This window comes from Nomascus leucogenys, chromosome 24 (assembly GCF_006542625.1).
Source record: "Nomascus leucogenys isolate Asia chromosome 24, Asia_NLE_v1, whole genome shotgun sequence".
In the NCBI taxonomy this organism is placed as follows: Eukaryota; Metazoa; Chordata; class Mammalia; order Primates; family Hylobatidae; genus Nomascus; species Nomascus leucogenys.
The window spans coordinates 4,386,842-4,404,301 of record NC_044404.1 but is presented as its reverse complement, the minus strand read 5'-3'; the positions used below and the strand labels follow the sequence as shown (position 1 = coordinate 4,404,301).

Here is a 17,460-nt window from a genome sequence, read left to right as displayed (position 1 = left end):
GCCTGCATGAGCTGGGAGACAGCATCCCTTCAAGGACCTCTTGAGGGACCTTCCCCAGATGGGGTGCTGATGGGCGACTCCAGCCCCATCGCCTGTTGGTGAGGGCCACTGGAGTCGGAGGTGCAGGGATTCTGTTGCCCAGGCTCCCGCCGAGTACTGGGCCCCGTCCTGTAGCAGGCGGAGAGGGACAGAGACCAGGGAGAGCTCGCTCGCAGGGCAGCCGGCCCCGCACCTCCTGGAGGATGGATGCTGCCTCCGCGGCCCGTGCCCTTGCAGGCCTGGCCGCTGGTGTCTTCCCCTGCACCCCTCTCAAGCCTGGCCCCTACCTCCATGGAAACTGCTGGGCTGAGGCCCTGTTGGGCTGTGGCTGCGGAGGGCGGGACCCTCAAGCTTCTGTTGGCACTTACTGGTGAGTTGTTGGCAATGAGATGCACATCATGGTCATAAATGATGTCGCCCTGCGTGGAAGGTGCCATCAAACAGACCCGTCAGCCTGTCTATCCGTGAGATTTACGGAGGCTCCTCACGGCAAGGGCTCAGAGGCTGATGGGAGGGGCTCCCCAGGAGGCCCCACAGACAGGCAGGGCCCAGGCAGGCCCATTTCTGCAGTGTTGGGGGCCGAGGGGGCGGGCTGGCCTCTGGATGGCGGACAGGATGGGGCAAGCTGAGACAGGCTGGGACTGGGTGGGGCCTCTTCTTTCCCATGTGCTCAAGGGTGGCCCCTCAGCCCTTGCTCCCAGGTGCCTTGGATCAGCAGAGACTGCTCTCTGCCACATCTTAGCACTGGGCAGGCTTCTGAGGGGTGGGTGTCGGCCGGCACGTGGGCCCCTGGCTATAGTGGAGAGTGGAGAGAAGGTGGAGGCTCTGCCGGGATGGGCCGCCTGCTTCCCTGAGTTGCCGGGGCTGGAGTTCTGCTCAATTGAATTTGACCTGAGGACAGCATCTTAGTCTGTCTGGGCCTCAGTTTCCTCACCTCTAAAATGGGGACAGTAGCCCTCCCCTGCAGGGAATGGTGAGGATGGCACTGCATCCCCAGAGCCCAGGGCCTGGCCCAGCGGCTGCAGCTGAGGTTGTCAGTCCTTCTTCCCCACAGCTCTACCCATGTTTATGCTCCTGACCCAGGCTTGCCCACATATGGGGCCTGCTGGCCCAGGGAGCATGCACACTCCTCCTTCCTGACAGCTGGAAGGTGTCCCCAAGCTTTCTGTCTCTGCAGTGGCCCCAGTCATGTGGATTTGTGCCCACCGCTCACCTATTGTCCTCTGAGAGGAGACACAGGCTGCATCTCTGGGAACAGGCTGAGCTCCAGGGACACTTCCACTGCTTTTCGGAGGGAGATTTTCGGGCCTTCCTGGAAAGGCCGGGAACAGTGTGGGCGGGCGCCCAGTCCTTTTGTGGACCCTCACTGCCAGTGCTGGAGGTGGTGCTGGGCTGGTCCCAGGCAGGGATCACTGCTGAGGGTCACTGAGCACCGCAGCTTGCTGGTCACATCTCTTCCATCTCCATGGAGGCTAGGAGTGGGAGCCCAGTGACCCCCCACCAAGCATAGGTGCGAGAAGGGGCTCAGAGAGGATGGGGGGCTCTGGGGACTCTGGTCCAAGCCGGAATCACAGCCCTGGCTCTCTTGCAGAGGTTAAGTGCTTGACGAGGCTCTAATATGTGGTTCCTTCTGCTGCCGACCCTAGGAGGACTGCCTCCCCCGGGCTATGCCCTCGAGGAGCGTGGAGACCCAGGGCTCTGGGGTTGGAAGCACCTCCGTGGCCTTTGCAGCCTGACACCTGGGCACTGCCGGCCACCCTGCGGGCAAGTTCTCCCTGCTCTCTGTCCGTCACCACCTACTGCAGGGATGCCAGGGTTCCCTTGCCCAGGTTCCCTCGCCCAGGTTCCCTCCAAGTACGGGGCCCTGGGCCAGGGGAGGACAGGACAGTGCAGGCACTGGACGTGGGGACTGGGGGTATCTCAGCCCCAGTGTGTCCACATCGGTGCTGCAGCTTCAAACCAGTTCCCCATGTTCCCCACCCTTGTCAGAGTTCAGCCCCACCAGCCGTCTCTGCAGGCCCCCCCTCCCCCGCCCCGCGGCCCGGCCAGGATGGCTCCCTTTGCTGCTTTGGCTTCTTTTCCGTGTTGGCTCCAAGAACAATGTTTGTGCATGTGTGTGCCTGTGCGTATGTCCGTGCGTGTCTGTGTACCTCCTGTGTGCATGTTTGCACACGTGAGTCTGTGTGCCTGTGTCTGTGTGGGTCGCATATGGATGCCTGCGTTTGTGCCTAGGTCCCTATCTGCGTCCGGGTCCGGGAGCGCGCACTCTGGAATGCGCGGGGCGGGTGGGCGGGCAGTCGCGCCCCCTGGGGGATGCGGGGTGGGGCTGGGGGCGGGGCTGGGGGCGGCCCCCTCGGGCGTCTGCGGAATTGGCCTTTACCTGCGGGGGCGGAGGGAAAGCTGAGAACTTAAAGGCAAGTGGGGGGGCGCGCCCGGCCTAGAGCTGCTCCCGGGCGGCGCCGAGCGGAGCGGAGCGGATCCCGGGCCTGGGCTTGCGCGCCCGCCCGGAACCCAGAACCAGCCCGGGCCGCCTGCCCCGTCGCCCAGCCGCCAGCTTAGGGCGCAGTGTGGTTGGTCCTCGCGCCCTCCCGCCCGCCGGCCTACCCGGCCATGGGGGCTTCCCGGGACCACGGGCTGGCCGCGCTCTGGTGCCTTGGGCTCCTGGGGGGCCTGGCGCGCGTCGCGGGCACGCACTACCGCTACCTCTGGAGGGGCTGCTACCCGTGTCACCTGGGCCAGGCCGGCTACCCCGTGAGCGCCGGTGACCAGAGGCCAGGTGGGCGCCGGGCGAGCCTGGGCAGGGCGGGCGGGGCCAGGGCGCTCCCCGGCGCGCTTCCTTTGTTTCCTCTTTTTAAGGTTTGCGCCAGGGCACTGCTAGCTAGGCTGGAGGGATCAGGGCGGGGCAGTGCCCGGCAGGCGCGCCTGCTTCTGGGACAGGGTCCGTGGGCGCTGAGGAGTCTGTCACCCCCGGTCCCCTCTCAGGGCTGTCGGCAGAGGCTGCTAACAGCCAGGTCCCTTGACCGGAGGAAAGAAAAACATCCCCTGCCTTTGTCTGTGGGAGCAGGGTTCCCCGCTCCCCATGGCACTGGTGACTCTGCGGGTCAAATGAAAAGGCAGGCTGGAGAGAAAGGCCTTTTGAGACTCCCGGAGCTGAGTCTCCAGGGTCCCCAGTGCTCAGCCCCTTTGGGGTCCTGTCTGTGGATGTGGCAGGTGCTGTTCTTCCTGGAGCCCCACAGGCATGGGCAGCTGAGGACCCTGGTGGCCTGGGAAGCAGGTTACAGCCCTGCCCTCGTTCCATCCTGCCTCTCTCTGCAGCTGGGATCTGGCGCCTGCACTGGGCCCGCCTCCCTGCAGGTGGTTGCTTTGAACTAACTCCCTGGGATCCACAGAGCTTGGAGCTGGGTACCCTCGGGAATTGGAGGAGGGGGTGGAATTGGAGGAGGGGGTGTGGGCTGTGCGGCTCCCAGTGAGTCATCAGCCGCATCAGCCGGGGGTAGGCAGTGGCTGGTGGGGGCCCTGAAATGGCTCCTAAGAGACATTGCCCCTCCTCAGCTGTTTCGAGTGCTGGGCCGAGCCTCTGCCTCTCTCCTGTGTGAAGGACTAAGCACCATGCCTTCGGTGTGGCAAAGGCTTCCTTCATTCCCTGGCTTGGTCACTTGGCCCAAGGGGGGCCCAGGCTCCATCTTCGCTGGGTAGGCAACCTTCCGGCTGGGTGGCTTAGCCCAAGGCCACGTCCACCTATGGTGGCACTAAATGCCTTGCGACTGTGAAGCATCCAAGGCCTCTGGCTGGGAGCCCCTGTCCTGGTCCAAAGCGTGCTCCAGCTTTTGGGGGCGAGAGGAGAAGGGCCCATAGGTAATGGTGTGTGCTCCCTGGGGGTGAGGACCCTGTGGCATGTGTGGGGACAAAGCAGGGCTTGGAACTTGATAACTGCCCTGAGCGGAGCTTTCTGGCAGGGGCCCAGAGCCCTCCGAGTTTCCTATAAGTCCAGGCAGGCTTCAGAAGGGGTGTGTCTTGGGTGGTTTCTGCAGAGGCAGCTAGTTCGAGGCAGCCCAGCCATGCCTGTCCACCTGCCTGTGTAGTCCTGGGCTGGGAGCTGTGGGACATGGGTGATGGTCGCTGGGGGCCCCATGGGCTCCCTGAGGCTCCTCCACTTCCCAGCCTGGTAGACACTGCAGGTCTCGCCAGGCTCCCAGTGAACCAGCCCATGTTGGCACAGCCGTGTTGCCGTGTGCCAGTGTGCTGACGGTTCTGTTGTGAGGCTGCCAAAGTCCATAGTCTCGTATCTAGCCGAGGGCAGCAGCAGGATCCTGGCCCAGCTGTTCCTTAAAATAGCTGCTCTCTGAGCCCACTCGTCTCCCACCAGATGGCTCCCCCCAGGTTCATGTCGCAGCTGTCTGGGGCATCTCTGGCCTGCCCCTTCCCCGTGTGGGGCTTGGCCTGGGGCTGGACAGGGACAGTGGATTTGCCCCCAGGCTGGGCTGTTGTACCTGGAATGAGCAGGTTTTGTAGCCTGACTCATAGGGGCCTCCAAGCTCCTTTTGGCCTTTGCTGGGGCCTCACTCACCTCAGGCTCAGGCCCCCACACTGGCCTCTGAGTCTCCGGGGTCAGTGCTTCCTGGTGGCCTTGGTCCCACTGCAGGGCTCAGTGAGCAGCATGGTCTGTGTGTAGGCGGTACGGGCTGGTCCTGGATCACAGGTCTGCAGAGGAGGGGACCCAGGGAGCAAGCTTCTGCAGGGCACTCGGCTCCCGTGAACCTGGCTGTGCGACCAGCCCCACAGAGGCACAGGAGTCGGGAGCCCGGGCTGGCAGAGCTGGCACTGGGAGCCCCGATTTCCAGCCCAGATGGTCCGAGCCTCTGTGACTCCTGAGACGACAGTGATGTGCTCTGCAGTTGTGTCCCGTGGGTGCAGTAACAACCATACACTCAGCGCGCTTAGGACAGCACGGATTTATTACCTGACAGTCCTGCGAGGCCCAGTCCAAAGTGGGCTAAAATCAAAGCGTGGGCAGGGCTGTGCTCCTTCTGGAGGCTCTAGGGGAGAGTCTGTCTCTTGCCCCTTTCAGCTTGTAGAGGCTGCCCGCATTCCTGGTCTTGTGGTCCCTTCTCCATCCTCAAAGCCTATAGCACAGCATCTGCCAATCCCTGCCTCCCTCTGACCTCTGCCTCCACTCTCACATCTCCTCCTCCCCGCACTCTGACCCTCCTGCCTCCCTCTTATAAGGACCCTGTGATCATGTTGGGCCCACCTGGATATGCCAGGATAACCTCCCATCCAGATCCTCAACTCAGTCCCATCTGCAAAGGTAGATCCCTCTGCCATATGAGGGTCTGGGGATGAGGATGTGGACATCTCTGGGGGATGTTCGTTATTCAGCTGACCACATTGTCCTGAAAGGCCACTGCGCCTGTGGCTCTTTAGATCACAGCCGCAGCCAGGGTCACTGGCTCAGTCCTTGGAGCCGTCTGAGAAGAGCTCAGCCCTGCCGTCACGTGGGGTGCTTTGGGAGTAGGGCGGAGAGGGTTTGGGTGACGCATTCTTGCCTTGCTTTCTGAGTGAAAATCATTTCTATTAAGGGGATTTGCTCAGTTCAAAGGGGCCGAGATCTCAGAGTGGAGGGGACCCCTGCAGGAGGTTGTCTGGCCCAGTGCCTGTCCCTGTAGGCCTCTGTCGTCCGAGTGGGAGGCCCCAAATCCTTCACCCTTGAGCTGGCTTGCTGTGTCCAGAAGCTGATCCTGGCTGACAGCAAACAGCAGGCACCGGAAGCGTGGGTGCACTTCAGCGCCCCCACCCAGGCCCTGTCTCCCCCACCACAGCCCCCTGCCACTGCCAGATGGTGCGGCTGGGGTGACAAGGGCTTGGCCTAGCCGACCTGGGCCTGTGCATTTTCGGAGGGAACATGGAATTTCTGGAGGGACTAGTGGCTGGGAGAGGCGGGGCTGAGCCCGGATGGGATGCTGGAGTCCCAGTGTTCCTGTCCACTTAGCAGGAGGACACTTACATCGTTGCTTTTCAGAGACCCTCTCGGGGTCTTGGATGGAGGGATCTGAGCTCAGGGGGAAGGGTCTCCTTCCTGAGCCTTCAGGTGGGTGCCACCCGCCCTGCCCTGCCCAGTGGGCATGAGTCTGCCCCCCAGCTGACTCTCATTGGAGGGCACCAGGTCCCTCTGTCCCTCCAGCTTCTTTGGGGCGCTGTTGGGGGCCCGTTAACCCTTTGCTTTCAAGCTTCTTCCCACAAACCATCCTGGCCTTTGTGAAGGTTGCGGTGATAACTTCATGGTGCAGGTGGAGAGGGGCTCCTGGTCTCATTTGCAGCCCCCTCTGGGAGGCAGCCTCAGGGCTTAGGGACCCTGGGAGTCTCCCCAGAGTGGGTGTGGCTTGTGCAGGGAGTGGATGGCCCTGGAGGTCCCAGGCAGAGACCCTGGCCTCCTGGGGCTGTTCATGTCATCTCCGGGTTGCGGGCACATTCTCAGAGCGTGGATGGGCAGCAGGGTTTCCATAGGCGGTGGGCACAGCCTGGTGGCTGGGTGCCATCTGTTGACTCAGGCTCAGAGACAGCTATGAAGAACTTCTCGGTGTGTGCTGGCGCTGGCCGCTTGCACCTGTCAACAGTGCTCCAACGCTGGAGTTTTAGGATGGAGCCTGGAAGGCGGCATTTTCATGGGGACCGTGGGTGGGAACTGGAGGATGGTCGAAAGGCCTTGGTAGTCACAGACGGTCATGGACCTGGCAATTGTTAAGCAGAATTAGGGAGGCCTTGGCTCTGTGCAGGCCCTGGAAGCGAGGGATCAGGCCGGCCATGTTTCCCACTCGGTTGAGGACTTGTCTTTTGAAATCATATTTTCTCCCAGAGAGGCCACGCCCAGTGGGAGTCTGCCGGTGGCATTTTGAGCTAAATGTTGCCTTCCCTCTCGAGGCAAGGTCAGCGGGCAGGGCCTCCATTGTCACCCTGGCCAGAGGGCCCCAGACGCTCGGCTCATAGCTTTTGGAAGAGCACCTGTGTGTCTTTCTCCCCATGGTGACCCTTTGGCGGCTCTCAGTGTTCCCTCCCTCTCTTCGGATATGTGAACCCGGCTGCGGGGTGGGTGAGGTTGTTGGATAAAAGATGTCACCTGGGTTGGGCACGGTGGCTCATGCCTGTAATCTCAGCACTTTGGGAGGCCAAGGTGGGCGGATCACCTGAGGTCAGGAGTGCAAGACCAGCCTGGCCAACATGGCGAAACCCTGTCTCTATTAAAAATACAAAAATTAGCCAGGCGTGTTGGTGGGCGTCTGTAATCCCAGCTACTAAGGAGGCAGAGGCAGGGAGAACCGCTTGAATCTGGGATGAGGAGGTTGCAATGAGCCGAGGTTGCGCCATTGCACTCCAGCCTGGGCGACAGAGTGAGACTGTCTCAAAAAAAAAAAAAAAAAAAAAAAGGTGTCACCTGGCCTGGGTAGCAGGCGTGGACTGCGGTGCCTGGGGCAATGCCCATGTCTGCCTTGGCCTGGGTACCGGGCTCTTACACTCCTCTCCTGGCATCTCCTGGCACCTCTGCTGTCCATGTAGCCCATGTGGTCTCTCCCTCATGTTAGCCTTGGCCTCTCTGACCAGGGCACTGCTGGCACTTCCAAAGTTTCTGCCATGCCCAGAGGCCCCGGACCCCTAGGAGAGTCCTCCTGGAGTGCTTCTGGAAGTCTCTCTGGTAGGGGTCATGATGTGGTGTTCTCTGGACAGTGCTGAGGCTGCACAGCTCTGTCTGTCCCCACCACTGGCTTCTCCTCTGAGAGCCCCTATGTGCCGGGTGCTCTGGCCGGCTGGCAGGGGCCCAGCAGCTACGGGGCTTCTGACCCAGGTTAGCCCAGGGGCTGCACACACAGGTGTCCAGGAAGCCTGTGGCCTCCTGCCTGTCTGCTCTGTTCTGTTTGCCTCAATCGCTGCCTGGATTCCCCTGAGGCCCAGCTTGGCGACGTGGGCCTGGAGGGTGGGATGAGAGGCTGGGCAGCCTGAAGCCATCTCCACATCTGTGCTTTCCCGCTGCGTTCCTGCAGAGGGTGGTGATGGGTCTGGGTGCAGCCCCCTGGCTCTCCAGCCCTGGCAGGGTCTCAGGGGAAGGATGCTTGGAGCACCACTGGCTCTCAGCTCGTGGTTCATCCCGGGGGTCCTGCTGGGCCTCTGGGCTTCCAGCCAGCACTTTCCCTGTGGCCTGTGCCACGGGGCTGGGGACAGGAGCAGGTAGGCCCAGGTGTCCTGTGATGGGAGGCGTCCTCTTAAAAGTGCACCTGCCCTTGGATCCCTCCCTGCTCTCTTCAGCCACGCTTGTTCAGGGGGCTTGGTAAGCAGTGGGAGGGACAAGGGTCCTGCGAGGCGTCCGTGGCCTTGGACTGCTGCTCTGCTCCCCTTGGCCGGTCCCTAGGCTGTGGAAGTCCAGGCAGTGCAGATGCGGGGAGAGGCCTCAGGACCAGGCTGCCCTCGACCCCTTCCTGCTCTCCTACTCCCCTCTACCGCCTTTGAGTGGGGCCTCAGCTAAGTCTGGAACCTGAGGACACGTGGTTCTAAACTGAGCTGGCCCTTGGGCAGGGAGGGTCTGACGGGGTCTGGGCTGCTTCGGGATGGTGGGTGGCACTTCATGGGTGAGGGCGCCGGCACAACAAGGGCTCCTGCCCTGGGATGTGGTGGCCTTCTGGGTCCTTGCGTGGGGAGCCTGTGAGTGTGGGGGGCCCAGGCTGACCCCAGCTGCATTGGTTTCCCAGGGCTGCTGGAACAAACACGGCAAACGGGGTGGCTACAAACAATAGACGTTTCTTCTTTCACCATCTGGAGGCCAGGATTCCGAACCCAAGGTGTCCACGGGGCCACGCTCCCTGTGAACCTGTAGAGAGGACCTTCCTGGCCTCTTCCTTCTGGCTGTCCTTAGCCTGTAGCCTCGTCACCACAATCTGCCTGGTCTTCACATGGCCCTCTCTGTGTGTCTCTCGTTGGGATAGGCGCATTGGATTTAGGGCTTACCCTCATCCGGAACAATCTCATCTCGAGCCTGAACTTAGGACAGCTGCAAAGATCCTGTTTCCAGACAAGGCCTCACTGGGAGGCTCCATATGGCCGTGAACTGCGGGGACACTCTTGAAGCCGGCACGCCCTCCCCTCTCTCAGGCTTCCCCCCACAGCCTGGGCATGGCCGTCTCAAAAGCTGTCAGTTTCTCTTTTTGGGCTTGTGGATCCTGATGGAGCGGTTGACACTGCCCAGGAAGCACTTTGTGGATTTGGACTTAAGAAAACCGCATGTGCTTCCGGTTCAGTCTTGAAAGGCGCTAGAGGCCCAGCCTGTCCTTGGAGCCCTCTGCTGCTCCCCACCTTCTGGCCGGCCCTCGAGGCGGTGGCTCTTCCTTCTTCATCAGGTGTCCAAGGTGGGAGCACAGACCCTGCCTCTTCTGCTCCAGCTCTGGCAGGTGTGGGTGAGGGGCTCAGGGGTGGTGCCCTCGAGGCACAGGAGGGTCCTGGGTCTGGGCCCCTGGCACCTGGGGGGCTGTGTCGGCAAGGCAGGAAGGCACAGGTGCCCAGCTGCTGACCCTTCCCCATTCCTGCTCAGATGTGGACGAATGCCGAACCCACAACGGTGGCTGCCAGCACCGGTGCGTGAACACCCCAGGCTCCTACCTCTGTGAGTGCAAGCCCGGCTTCCGGCTCCACACTGACAGCAGGACCTGCCTGGGTGAGTGTCGCCTGGAGACCCTGCCCGGGATCCTGGCTTCGGCCATCCCTGCCCTCTGGGGTGTTCCCAGGCCTGACCTGAGAGGGTGGCTGTGGACATGGAGAGGCAGAGGCCGCTCTGGCGGTGGCTCCTTCCTGTGGAGCATGGCTCTGTGGAATCCTAGCCACACCTTGCCCCAGGCTCAGGCCGGTAAAGAGACTGAATGCCAAGTTGCCAGGTCCCCAGGACCCCGGCTGCAGACCCTCTGCAGCCACACTAAGCCCTGCTGTGATGCTGAGGCCTCTCCCAGTGGACAGGGGAGTGAGCCCATGGGTGGAGATCCTATTAAAGCTTCTCTACGACAGAAGCTGCCGTGGTTGATCAGCAGGGACCTGGCCTGGTTGTGATGTCCCCTAGATTTGATGTGAGGGAGACCTGGGTCGCTTGCTAGGTGGTGGGGGACGCTGGCCGAGGAGGCCTGGTCCAGGGCAGGGGCTGTGTGAGGCCACCCTTCTTCGCCTGCAGAGGGGGGCTTTGTGGGCCCAGGTGATCCCTGCCCAGCCTTGGGGAGCCTGGAGGGTGTGGGCTGTGGCAGGTGGGGTAGGGGTGACCAAGAAGCGGGAAGCTGTCCCTCAGCTTCCTCTGCGGGGTCTCTTGGCTGTTGGAACAGGCTGGAGGAGGTGTTGGGGACACGGACTGTGGCCGCAGGGAGGGAGGGTTAGAGGGAAGCAGGGGAGGTGCCAGGCCCCGAGGAACCCGCACAGGGCTGAGCCGGGGCTGGAGCCCAGGAATCTGGGGTGAAGAGTAAGTAGCCAGTCAGCCACCCTCACCCTTTGGCGCCCCTGCTCCTGGCTGGCTCTGGACACAGGCGCCCCAAGCGAGGACAGGACTGACCCTCTTGTGGCCTCTGTCTGGGAGACATGGGGGGTCATTCTCTGGGTGACGGGGGTCAGGACGCCCCTTCTTTCTGCCTTGGAGGCCTGGAGCGGGGCCCAGGCCGGCTCTGAGCAGCCTCCCTCCTGGTCCTGCCTGCAATGTGGCAGGGCGGCCCGCCAGCCCCGGGGGGCCCCCCCGGCACACACTCACATATCCCGGCCGCCCTGGGGATCCAGGCAGCCGCTCTGTAAAGTTTCCCTGGGTCTGAAAGTAGAAACAGATGCAGGAATGTTGTGATGTACTTCCGGACAGTGGAGACGGGGGTGCGGCCCCAGCCCGCTGCCCTGCGGAGGCTTCTGGGAGGCTGCGGCACTTTAGCCTTGCACCCCCTGGTCCCCTCAGGCCCCCTGGAAGGGGCAGCTCTTGGGGGGGGGGCATGTCCTTTTCTCGACCCTCCTCTCAGGCAGGGTCTTCCTTGCAGAAGGGCAGCCCAGGTGTCAGCCCAGTGGGGCCTCTCCTGGCCTCTAATCCCCTCTCCCGGCCTCCTACTGTGAGTGGGGGGCCTTGGGACACTCACTCTCCTGGGCTTTGTTTTCACCATCTGTGTGATGGTGACCTTCCCTGAAACCCTCAAAAGGGACAAGGACCACCCACCCACCACAACCCACTGCCCACCCACCCGTCACTCACCCGGCTGGAGCCTCCTCCTATAGCCGGGCTTTCTGGGATTTGCCTCCCAGGAGGCCGTCCTAGAGATGTCTGCGCACTTGGGGCCCCAGAAGGCTTAATTGGCGGTGCTCACCCATTTTAAAGGTCTTCTCTGGGCCAGATGCCAGAGCCCCTGGGCAGGGCCTGCACAGCCTGGCAGGAGGCTCCTGGGACCTCGGGGCCCCTGTGGCCGTCACCCCCCCAGGGTGCCCCCTGTGTGAGTGGTGGGCTCCCGGTGCCTCTACAGCCTTCTCCAGGGCTGGTGCCCGGCTGCTGGCCCCCTCACCCCATGGAGGGCCCAGGTGAGACTGTCACCTGCGTGCCAGCCTGTCACCTAAGTGCGTTCACCTACTCAGGGGACTGCTGGACGCAGAGCAGTGACCTCGGAGTGCACCTTCTCTTTCATTTGACTGAGGCTCCCAGCCGGGGAGCCTGGGCTCACCCCCTGGGAACAGGTAGTGACTCTCACTTTGTCAACAAGAGTGACTTGGGTCCCACTAGCCTTTGGCTGAGTTGAGTTGGAGAAATGCCTTCCTCTCCCTAAAGTCCCTGGTGGTAGCCTGGGGACCCCTGGCCTGGGAACACGTGAGGACTAGCCCCATTCCTAGGCCACCCTGCCTGGGCACCATCCAGACCCCCTTCCTGGCACTCTCTGGGGCATGTTGTCCCCCCTTGTCCCTTGCCATGGTGGCCTCTGTGTGAGAGCTGTGGATGGGGGATACCAGATGGCGAGTTCCTGGGAGCTGATGCCTGCAGGGGCGGGGCCGGTTCCTCGGTCTCCCGGGAGTTTCCAGGATTGGCGTGGGTTTGTCAGCCTGGGCCCAGCGGGAGTTGCTCTCTGGGGGCCTGAAAAGCTTCTAGACCGAGGATGGAGTCCCCTGGGGGCCACCTCCCAGGCAAAGCCAGGCGTGTTTGTTTGAGGGGTGCCTCACCGTCTCAAGCCCCTTCTTGTTGCTGAGGGACCCGGCCAGGCTGTGGGCCTGAGACGCTGGCCTGGGATGGGGAGGGTGTTGGGGCATCTCAGCTCCTGGCCAAGGGCTGCCCCGTGGGGGTTCTCCTGCGGCAGCTCGGCCTGGGACCGTTAGAGGGCACTGCCCACCCAGTCTGTTCCAGGCTGCCTGGGCTCTGTGAAGACTTGATGGGGGTAGAGCTGGATTTCTGGCCCCTGGGGAGCTTGGGACCCTTCACCCTCCACTGCCTTACCTTCCTGCCTCAGTGTGGGGGCATCTTCTGGTTCACACTGGCACCCTCTGCCCAGGCCTTGGTCCTCAGGAGTGGCCTCTTCCACCCCCATGGGCCAGTTGAGGGTGGGCTGCTCAGCTGGAACCTGGGGCTGCCGTGGAGCCCCTCCCCCAGGCCTGCCGGGGTCCTCCTGGCCGGGAGGGTGTTGTGACCCCTCCTGGGGCTTTGCAGGGGGACAAGAAACATGCCCCCACAGGCTTGAGGCTCTGCAGTTGGCCTCCCCACTAGCAGCTTGGAGTGAGGCTTGCAGAGAGGCTGGTGGAGAAGCTGCCTAAAAATCCACCCTTCCTTCCCCAGCATGGGGCCAGAGCTCCCAGGGGCTGACACCTCCAGGGCCTGGAGCAATCTGGGAAGGCCCCAGAGGAGGCTGCACCTGAGGGGGGCCTTAAAACCCTCCAGAGGGGCCTTGAAACACACTTGAACTTGTCTCTGAGGCAGAGAGAGGGCAGGAAAGGTACAACCTCCACACCTCCCTGCCTTCTAGATGATCTTATGGAAATCAGACACCAAAAGCGTTCCCCTCTCAAAAGTGAGAATCTACAAGAAAGACTTTGCCAATGGCTCCCACACTGTGAGAGTGTGGGTCCCCGTTCCCCAGCCCTGCCCGCCCAGTCCTGGTGTGCCCCATTGCCCAGGGCGCCCAGTCTCTGGGGTGGGAAGAGCAGGGCCTAGTGAGGCCCAAGGGTGGGGCCAAGCCTGCTTCTTATTCTCAGCCCCTAAACCTGAGCCTGTCCTTGCCTTCCCCGGTGGTGTGGGGAGCAGTGGTCTGGCCCGAGTGTCTGGGGGCATCGTTCTTGGTTTTCCATGACACCCTGCCGAGTGCCAGTGTGCAACACTCAGAGAGGAGAGCAGCTCCCATGTGGTCTAACACTGCACTGGAGGCCTCCGCCTCTGTGTACCTGGGGTGCTCTGAGCCAGCACAATGCCCGCCCATGACCCCGGAGGCGGCCTGGCTGACTCTGGACCCTAGCCTTGGACATGGTTGTTCCCTCATGTGCCCTGGGTCGAGCAGCACTCCTGGGCCCTGTCTGAGGGCCATAGATGTCACTGGCTTAACCAGCAGAGAGGTCCCTCCAGATGAAACACCCTGTGCCACCGCAGGGAAGAGGTGGGCCCTCTGTCCTTCTCCCCTTCTCGGCCCATGCCCATCAGGCCTTTGGGTTGGACACTGTTGGGGAGGGAACTCTGTTGTCACCCCCTGGTGGCCTGGCCACCCCCTGCCTGTGTCCCCCAGAGTTGGATGGACTCATGTGCACACGGCTGGGAGAGGCCTCCCAGCCCTGTCTCCCCACCTGGCTCTGCCATGGGTGTGCTGTGTGCCCTGGGGCAGACTCTTCCCTACCCGGTCCTGGGTCTCCCCATCACGGCAGTGAGAGGCTGCATAGACCCCCTCCCCTGGCCGCTTGGTTCCTTCTTGGAGGGGAGGCCTGGCCCCGGGGAGGCTGCTGGCAGGCCTTTGGCTTGTGCTGAAGGGCCAGGGCTGGCTGCCTTGCTGCCCTCTGACCGCCACCTGGTGTGGTAGTGCCGGGCACTGCGTAGGCAGTGGGTTGCTGTCCTGTCGATACAGACCAGGCCTGCCCTCCCAGGACTCTGGTGACAAGTGAGGCGCCTTCCTAAACGCTCTGGAGAAGCTGAACCAGTATGATGCTCACGCAGCCCTGGATCGGGGCCTCCCCCAGGAGGGCAAGTCGGAGCTGATGCTCAGCAGCAAGTAGGCGCATGTGGTGGTGCAGGCACCGTGGGCGTTGGGTGCCCACAGTGCACCCTGCGGCTCCCACCTGGGAGTGCCCCCGTTGGTCCCCGCCGTCTGGCCTCCTTCATTCCATGTGTGTGGTCCAGCTGCCGCCCGCCACTCCCTAAAGCGCCCAGTGCCCTTGGTAGGCCAATAGGGCACTGCCAGCACTTATCTCTAGGGACCCACCTGTCACCTTGGCCAGTGGGTCTGGACCACTGCAGCCAAGCATGGGCCGAGCTGACCACCCAGAAAGGCGGGCACTGGGCAGGATGATCTGGCCCTGGCCGAGGGTGGGGGCCTTGCTGGGGTGTGGGCTGTGGGGTCAGCTTAGCCTGGTCCATGGAGGGGGGTGGCGGGCGTTTCCCTCCCTGCTCCGTTTCTGGACACCTAGTGGCCATGCTGAAGGGCCAGTGTTTGCCTGGTGCTCTGTGTTGTTGGGGTGACATCATGGGCTCAGACCCCTTGGCGTGTGGACGAGGACAGCTGCTCTCACAGGCTGTGAGTCAGTAGTGCCCCTGTGCGACAAGGAGGCCCCATTGAGAGGGCAGGGGATGGGGCAGGTGTATGGGGCAGGTGTACAGGGCAAGGCCGCCTGGAGGGGAACTGGGGGATGAACATGCACCCCAGCCTGCCATCCTGGCCTTGTGCCCAGCAGAGGGCTTCCTAGAAGGCAGGGCTGCGGGTGACTACTGACCACACGTGGCAGGAGACTCAAGATCTAGAAACCATCCCAATCTGAGGGCAGTAATTACAAGCCTCGTGAAGCCAGCAGGGACCAGAACCAGAAACCAACAGGGACCAGAACCACCCTGGAGAGCTGGACTTGAAACCACTGGGCTGGGTTTGGAAGCCTGGGCAGAGGATCTGGTGGGCCTGCGTCCAGCCCTTGCCTTGGCGCAGCCCGCAGTCAGCCAACGAGCTCAGAGGCTGGGCCTGGCCGCTGATGCCCCACCCTCCACTCCCTCCGCTGCCCAGTATGCTGCGCCTCGAGCAGAGACCAAGCCAGCTCAGGCAGAAGGAGGCCCCTTTACCTTTGCAGAGCTTCAGCCTCACACTTGGCAGAATCCTGGGTGGCGCCGCCTCCTGCTGGCAGAGGTTGGAATTGCACCCCAGCCTGAGTGGACCTGCCTGTGCCTGGGCTGGAGTGACGTCTCCCAGAATTGGCAAACTGGGGAGTTAGGGTGACCCAGGCAGCTCTGGCTGCCATAATGGAGAGAGTGCTCTGGGTCTCTTCCTACAAGGACATGAATCCTACCTGGGCAGGGCCCCACCCTATTCCCTCGCAGAGACCCTATCTCCAAATACATTCACCTTGGGGATTAAGCCTCCAACATAGGATTTTTTTAGGGGGGACACATTCCATTCATAACAGAGTGTCCCCCAACAACAGTCAGTTGCATCTGATCTGGAAGTGGACAAGGACCGAAGTTAGGCCTTGGCAGAACAAGACTCCAGAGTCAGGAAGGGACAGAAACGTTGGGCCGGATTGCCGAAGCATCTGGTGTGATTGTGCACACTGACCATCAAACCCTCACTGGGTGGGGATTTTTTCCTTTGAGAAAACACCACTTCAGTATTAAAGAAGTGAAAGACACAGTAGGGCTTGCATCTGTCCACAGGTGAGCCAGGTGAGGGCTGTGGAGCACAGACAGGGAGGGTCTTCCCCCACTGGGAGGCAAATCCCCAGTCTGTGTCTGATGGACACACTCAGCTTTGCCGGGTCTGAGCTTGGTCCACTTTACAGGGCTGTAGCAGGTGTGAGCCTTTGGCTGTAGCCTGGGCAGGGGTGGCTGTGCTGTGTGTTTTGCAGCTGGGTCTCAGTGTCCCGAGGGGTCTGGACACATCCGTAGCAGTGTTGGGCACTGGCCATGCAGGAGTGGCCCTTCCTGAGCTGCACATCCCAGTGCTGGCGAAAATCGGCCTGGTTCAGCTTTCCGGGAATCCGTGGCACAGGATATATGCGACAACACTGGGCTTGGCTCCCGGCTGCACACAGCTTGGGAGCATCTGGGGTGTTAGAACTGTGTGGACTGGAGTGGCAAGAGGACAGGCTCTGGGGGGATCCCTGCCTCTGATCCCCTCGCCCTGGTAGGCTCCAGTGGGCACCATGCCCGGTGGTCCCTGGGTGCATCTCGGGGCTCTGCCTGTCTGGAGGGGCTGATGAGAAGCCTCTTTTTTTCCCAGCCCTGCCACAGCTTCCTGGGCCCTTGTGGCGCCTGGGTCCTGACGGCGCAGCTTCCCTGCCATGGGCTCTGTGCCCCCTGTGCCTGCCTGGCCCTGCTAGGAGGGGGTCTGTTTCCTATTACGTGTTCCAGACAGGGGTGCTGTTGCTGCGGTGAACACAATAAACAGGGCCCCCGGGAAGGCGGGGCCGGCGCAGGCCATGCTCAGAGGCCCCTGGAGCCACAGTAGTGGCTTCAGCAGAGCCGTCTCAGGTGAGGCAGGCCGGGCCTGGGGGCCAGGACAGCTCCCATCTTGTCTGGGCAGTTAGGTGGATGGGGCGAGGGGCTCCGAGGCAGACGGGCTTACCTGAGTTCTGCCCTGGGTTCCCCACAGCCTGCACGTGCCAGGGACACGTGGGGCAGGAGACAGAGCCATCACTGCGACCCCCAACAGCCTCCCAAGGCTGGCTCTGCCCCAGAAGGGGCCCCTCAGCGCCTGCTCCCCTGTGGGAGACAGGTACGGCAAGCACGGGGGGTTTTTTAAGCCAGCTTGCTCTGAGGGGTTTTGCCTTCTCAGGGCCCAGCGGCTGCTCCAGCCGCTGCCTGCTCTGTTGACCTCTGACCGCCCTCCCCTCTGTGGTGCCGGGCTTCCCATCCCCCATGCAGCAACAGTAGATGGGTTCCCCAGTCTCGGCCCCAGGCCCAGCCACCTCCCAGGGATGGTGGCAGCCCCCCAGGAGGTGCCCCAGAGGAGGCGGCATCTCAAAGAAGCCTCCCCACTCCGAGAGAGTCTTGGCACTTTGGTAAAGGGGTTTGGGATTGCTCTGGGCACAGGCCTGGGCAGACAGCCTCCCCTGCCCGGGCACAGGCAACAGCACATTCTTGTGGCTTCCCTCTGAGCTCAGGGCTGACTCCCTCCCTAACCACAAGGCGACTGCCAGATTTGACAGTAACCAAACCCCTGCTGAGGGGCTGGCTGCTGCTTCTGGCAGAGGTCCGGTGCCCACCCTGGGTGCCCAGCCTGG

The 17,460-nt window shown here is 62.5% G+C and overlaps 1 protein-coding gene across 1 annotated transcript in view; it reads left to right on the top strand.

The window, feature by feature from the left end:
* The window catches only part of MEGF6 (multiple EGF like domains 6), a 122,264-nt gene that overhangs the window by 76,763 nt on the left and 28,041 nt on the right, over positions 1–17,460 (top strand). The window contains exon 5 of the mRNA XM_030805743.1: positions 9,611–9,733. Within this exon, the coding sequence (XP_030661603.1) occupies positions 9,611–9,733 (123 nt within the window). The remainder of the gene's footprint in view (positions 1–9,610; positions 9,734–17,460) is intronic.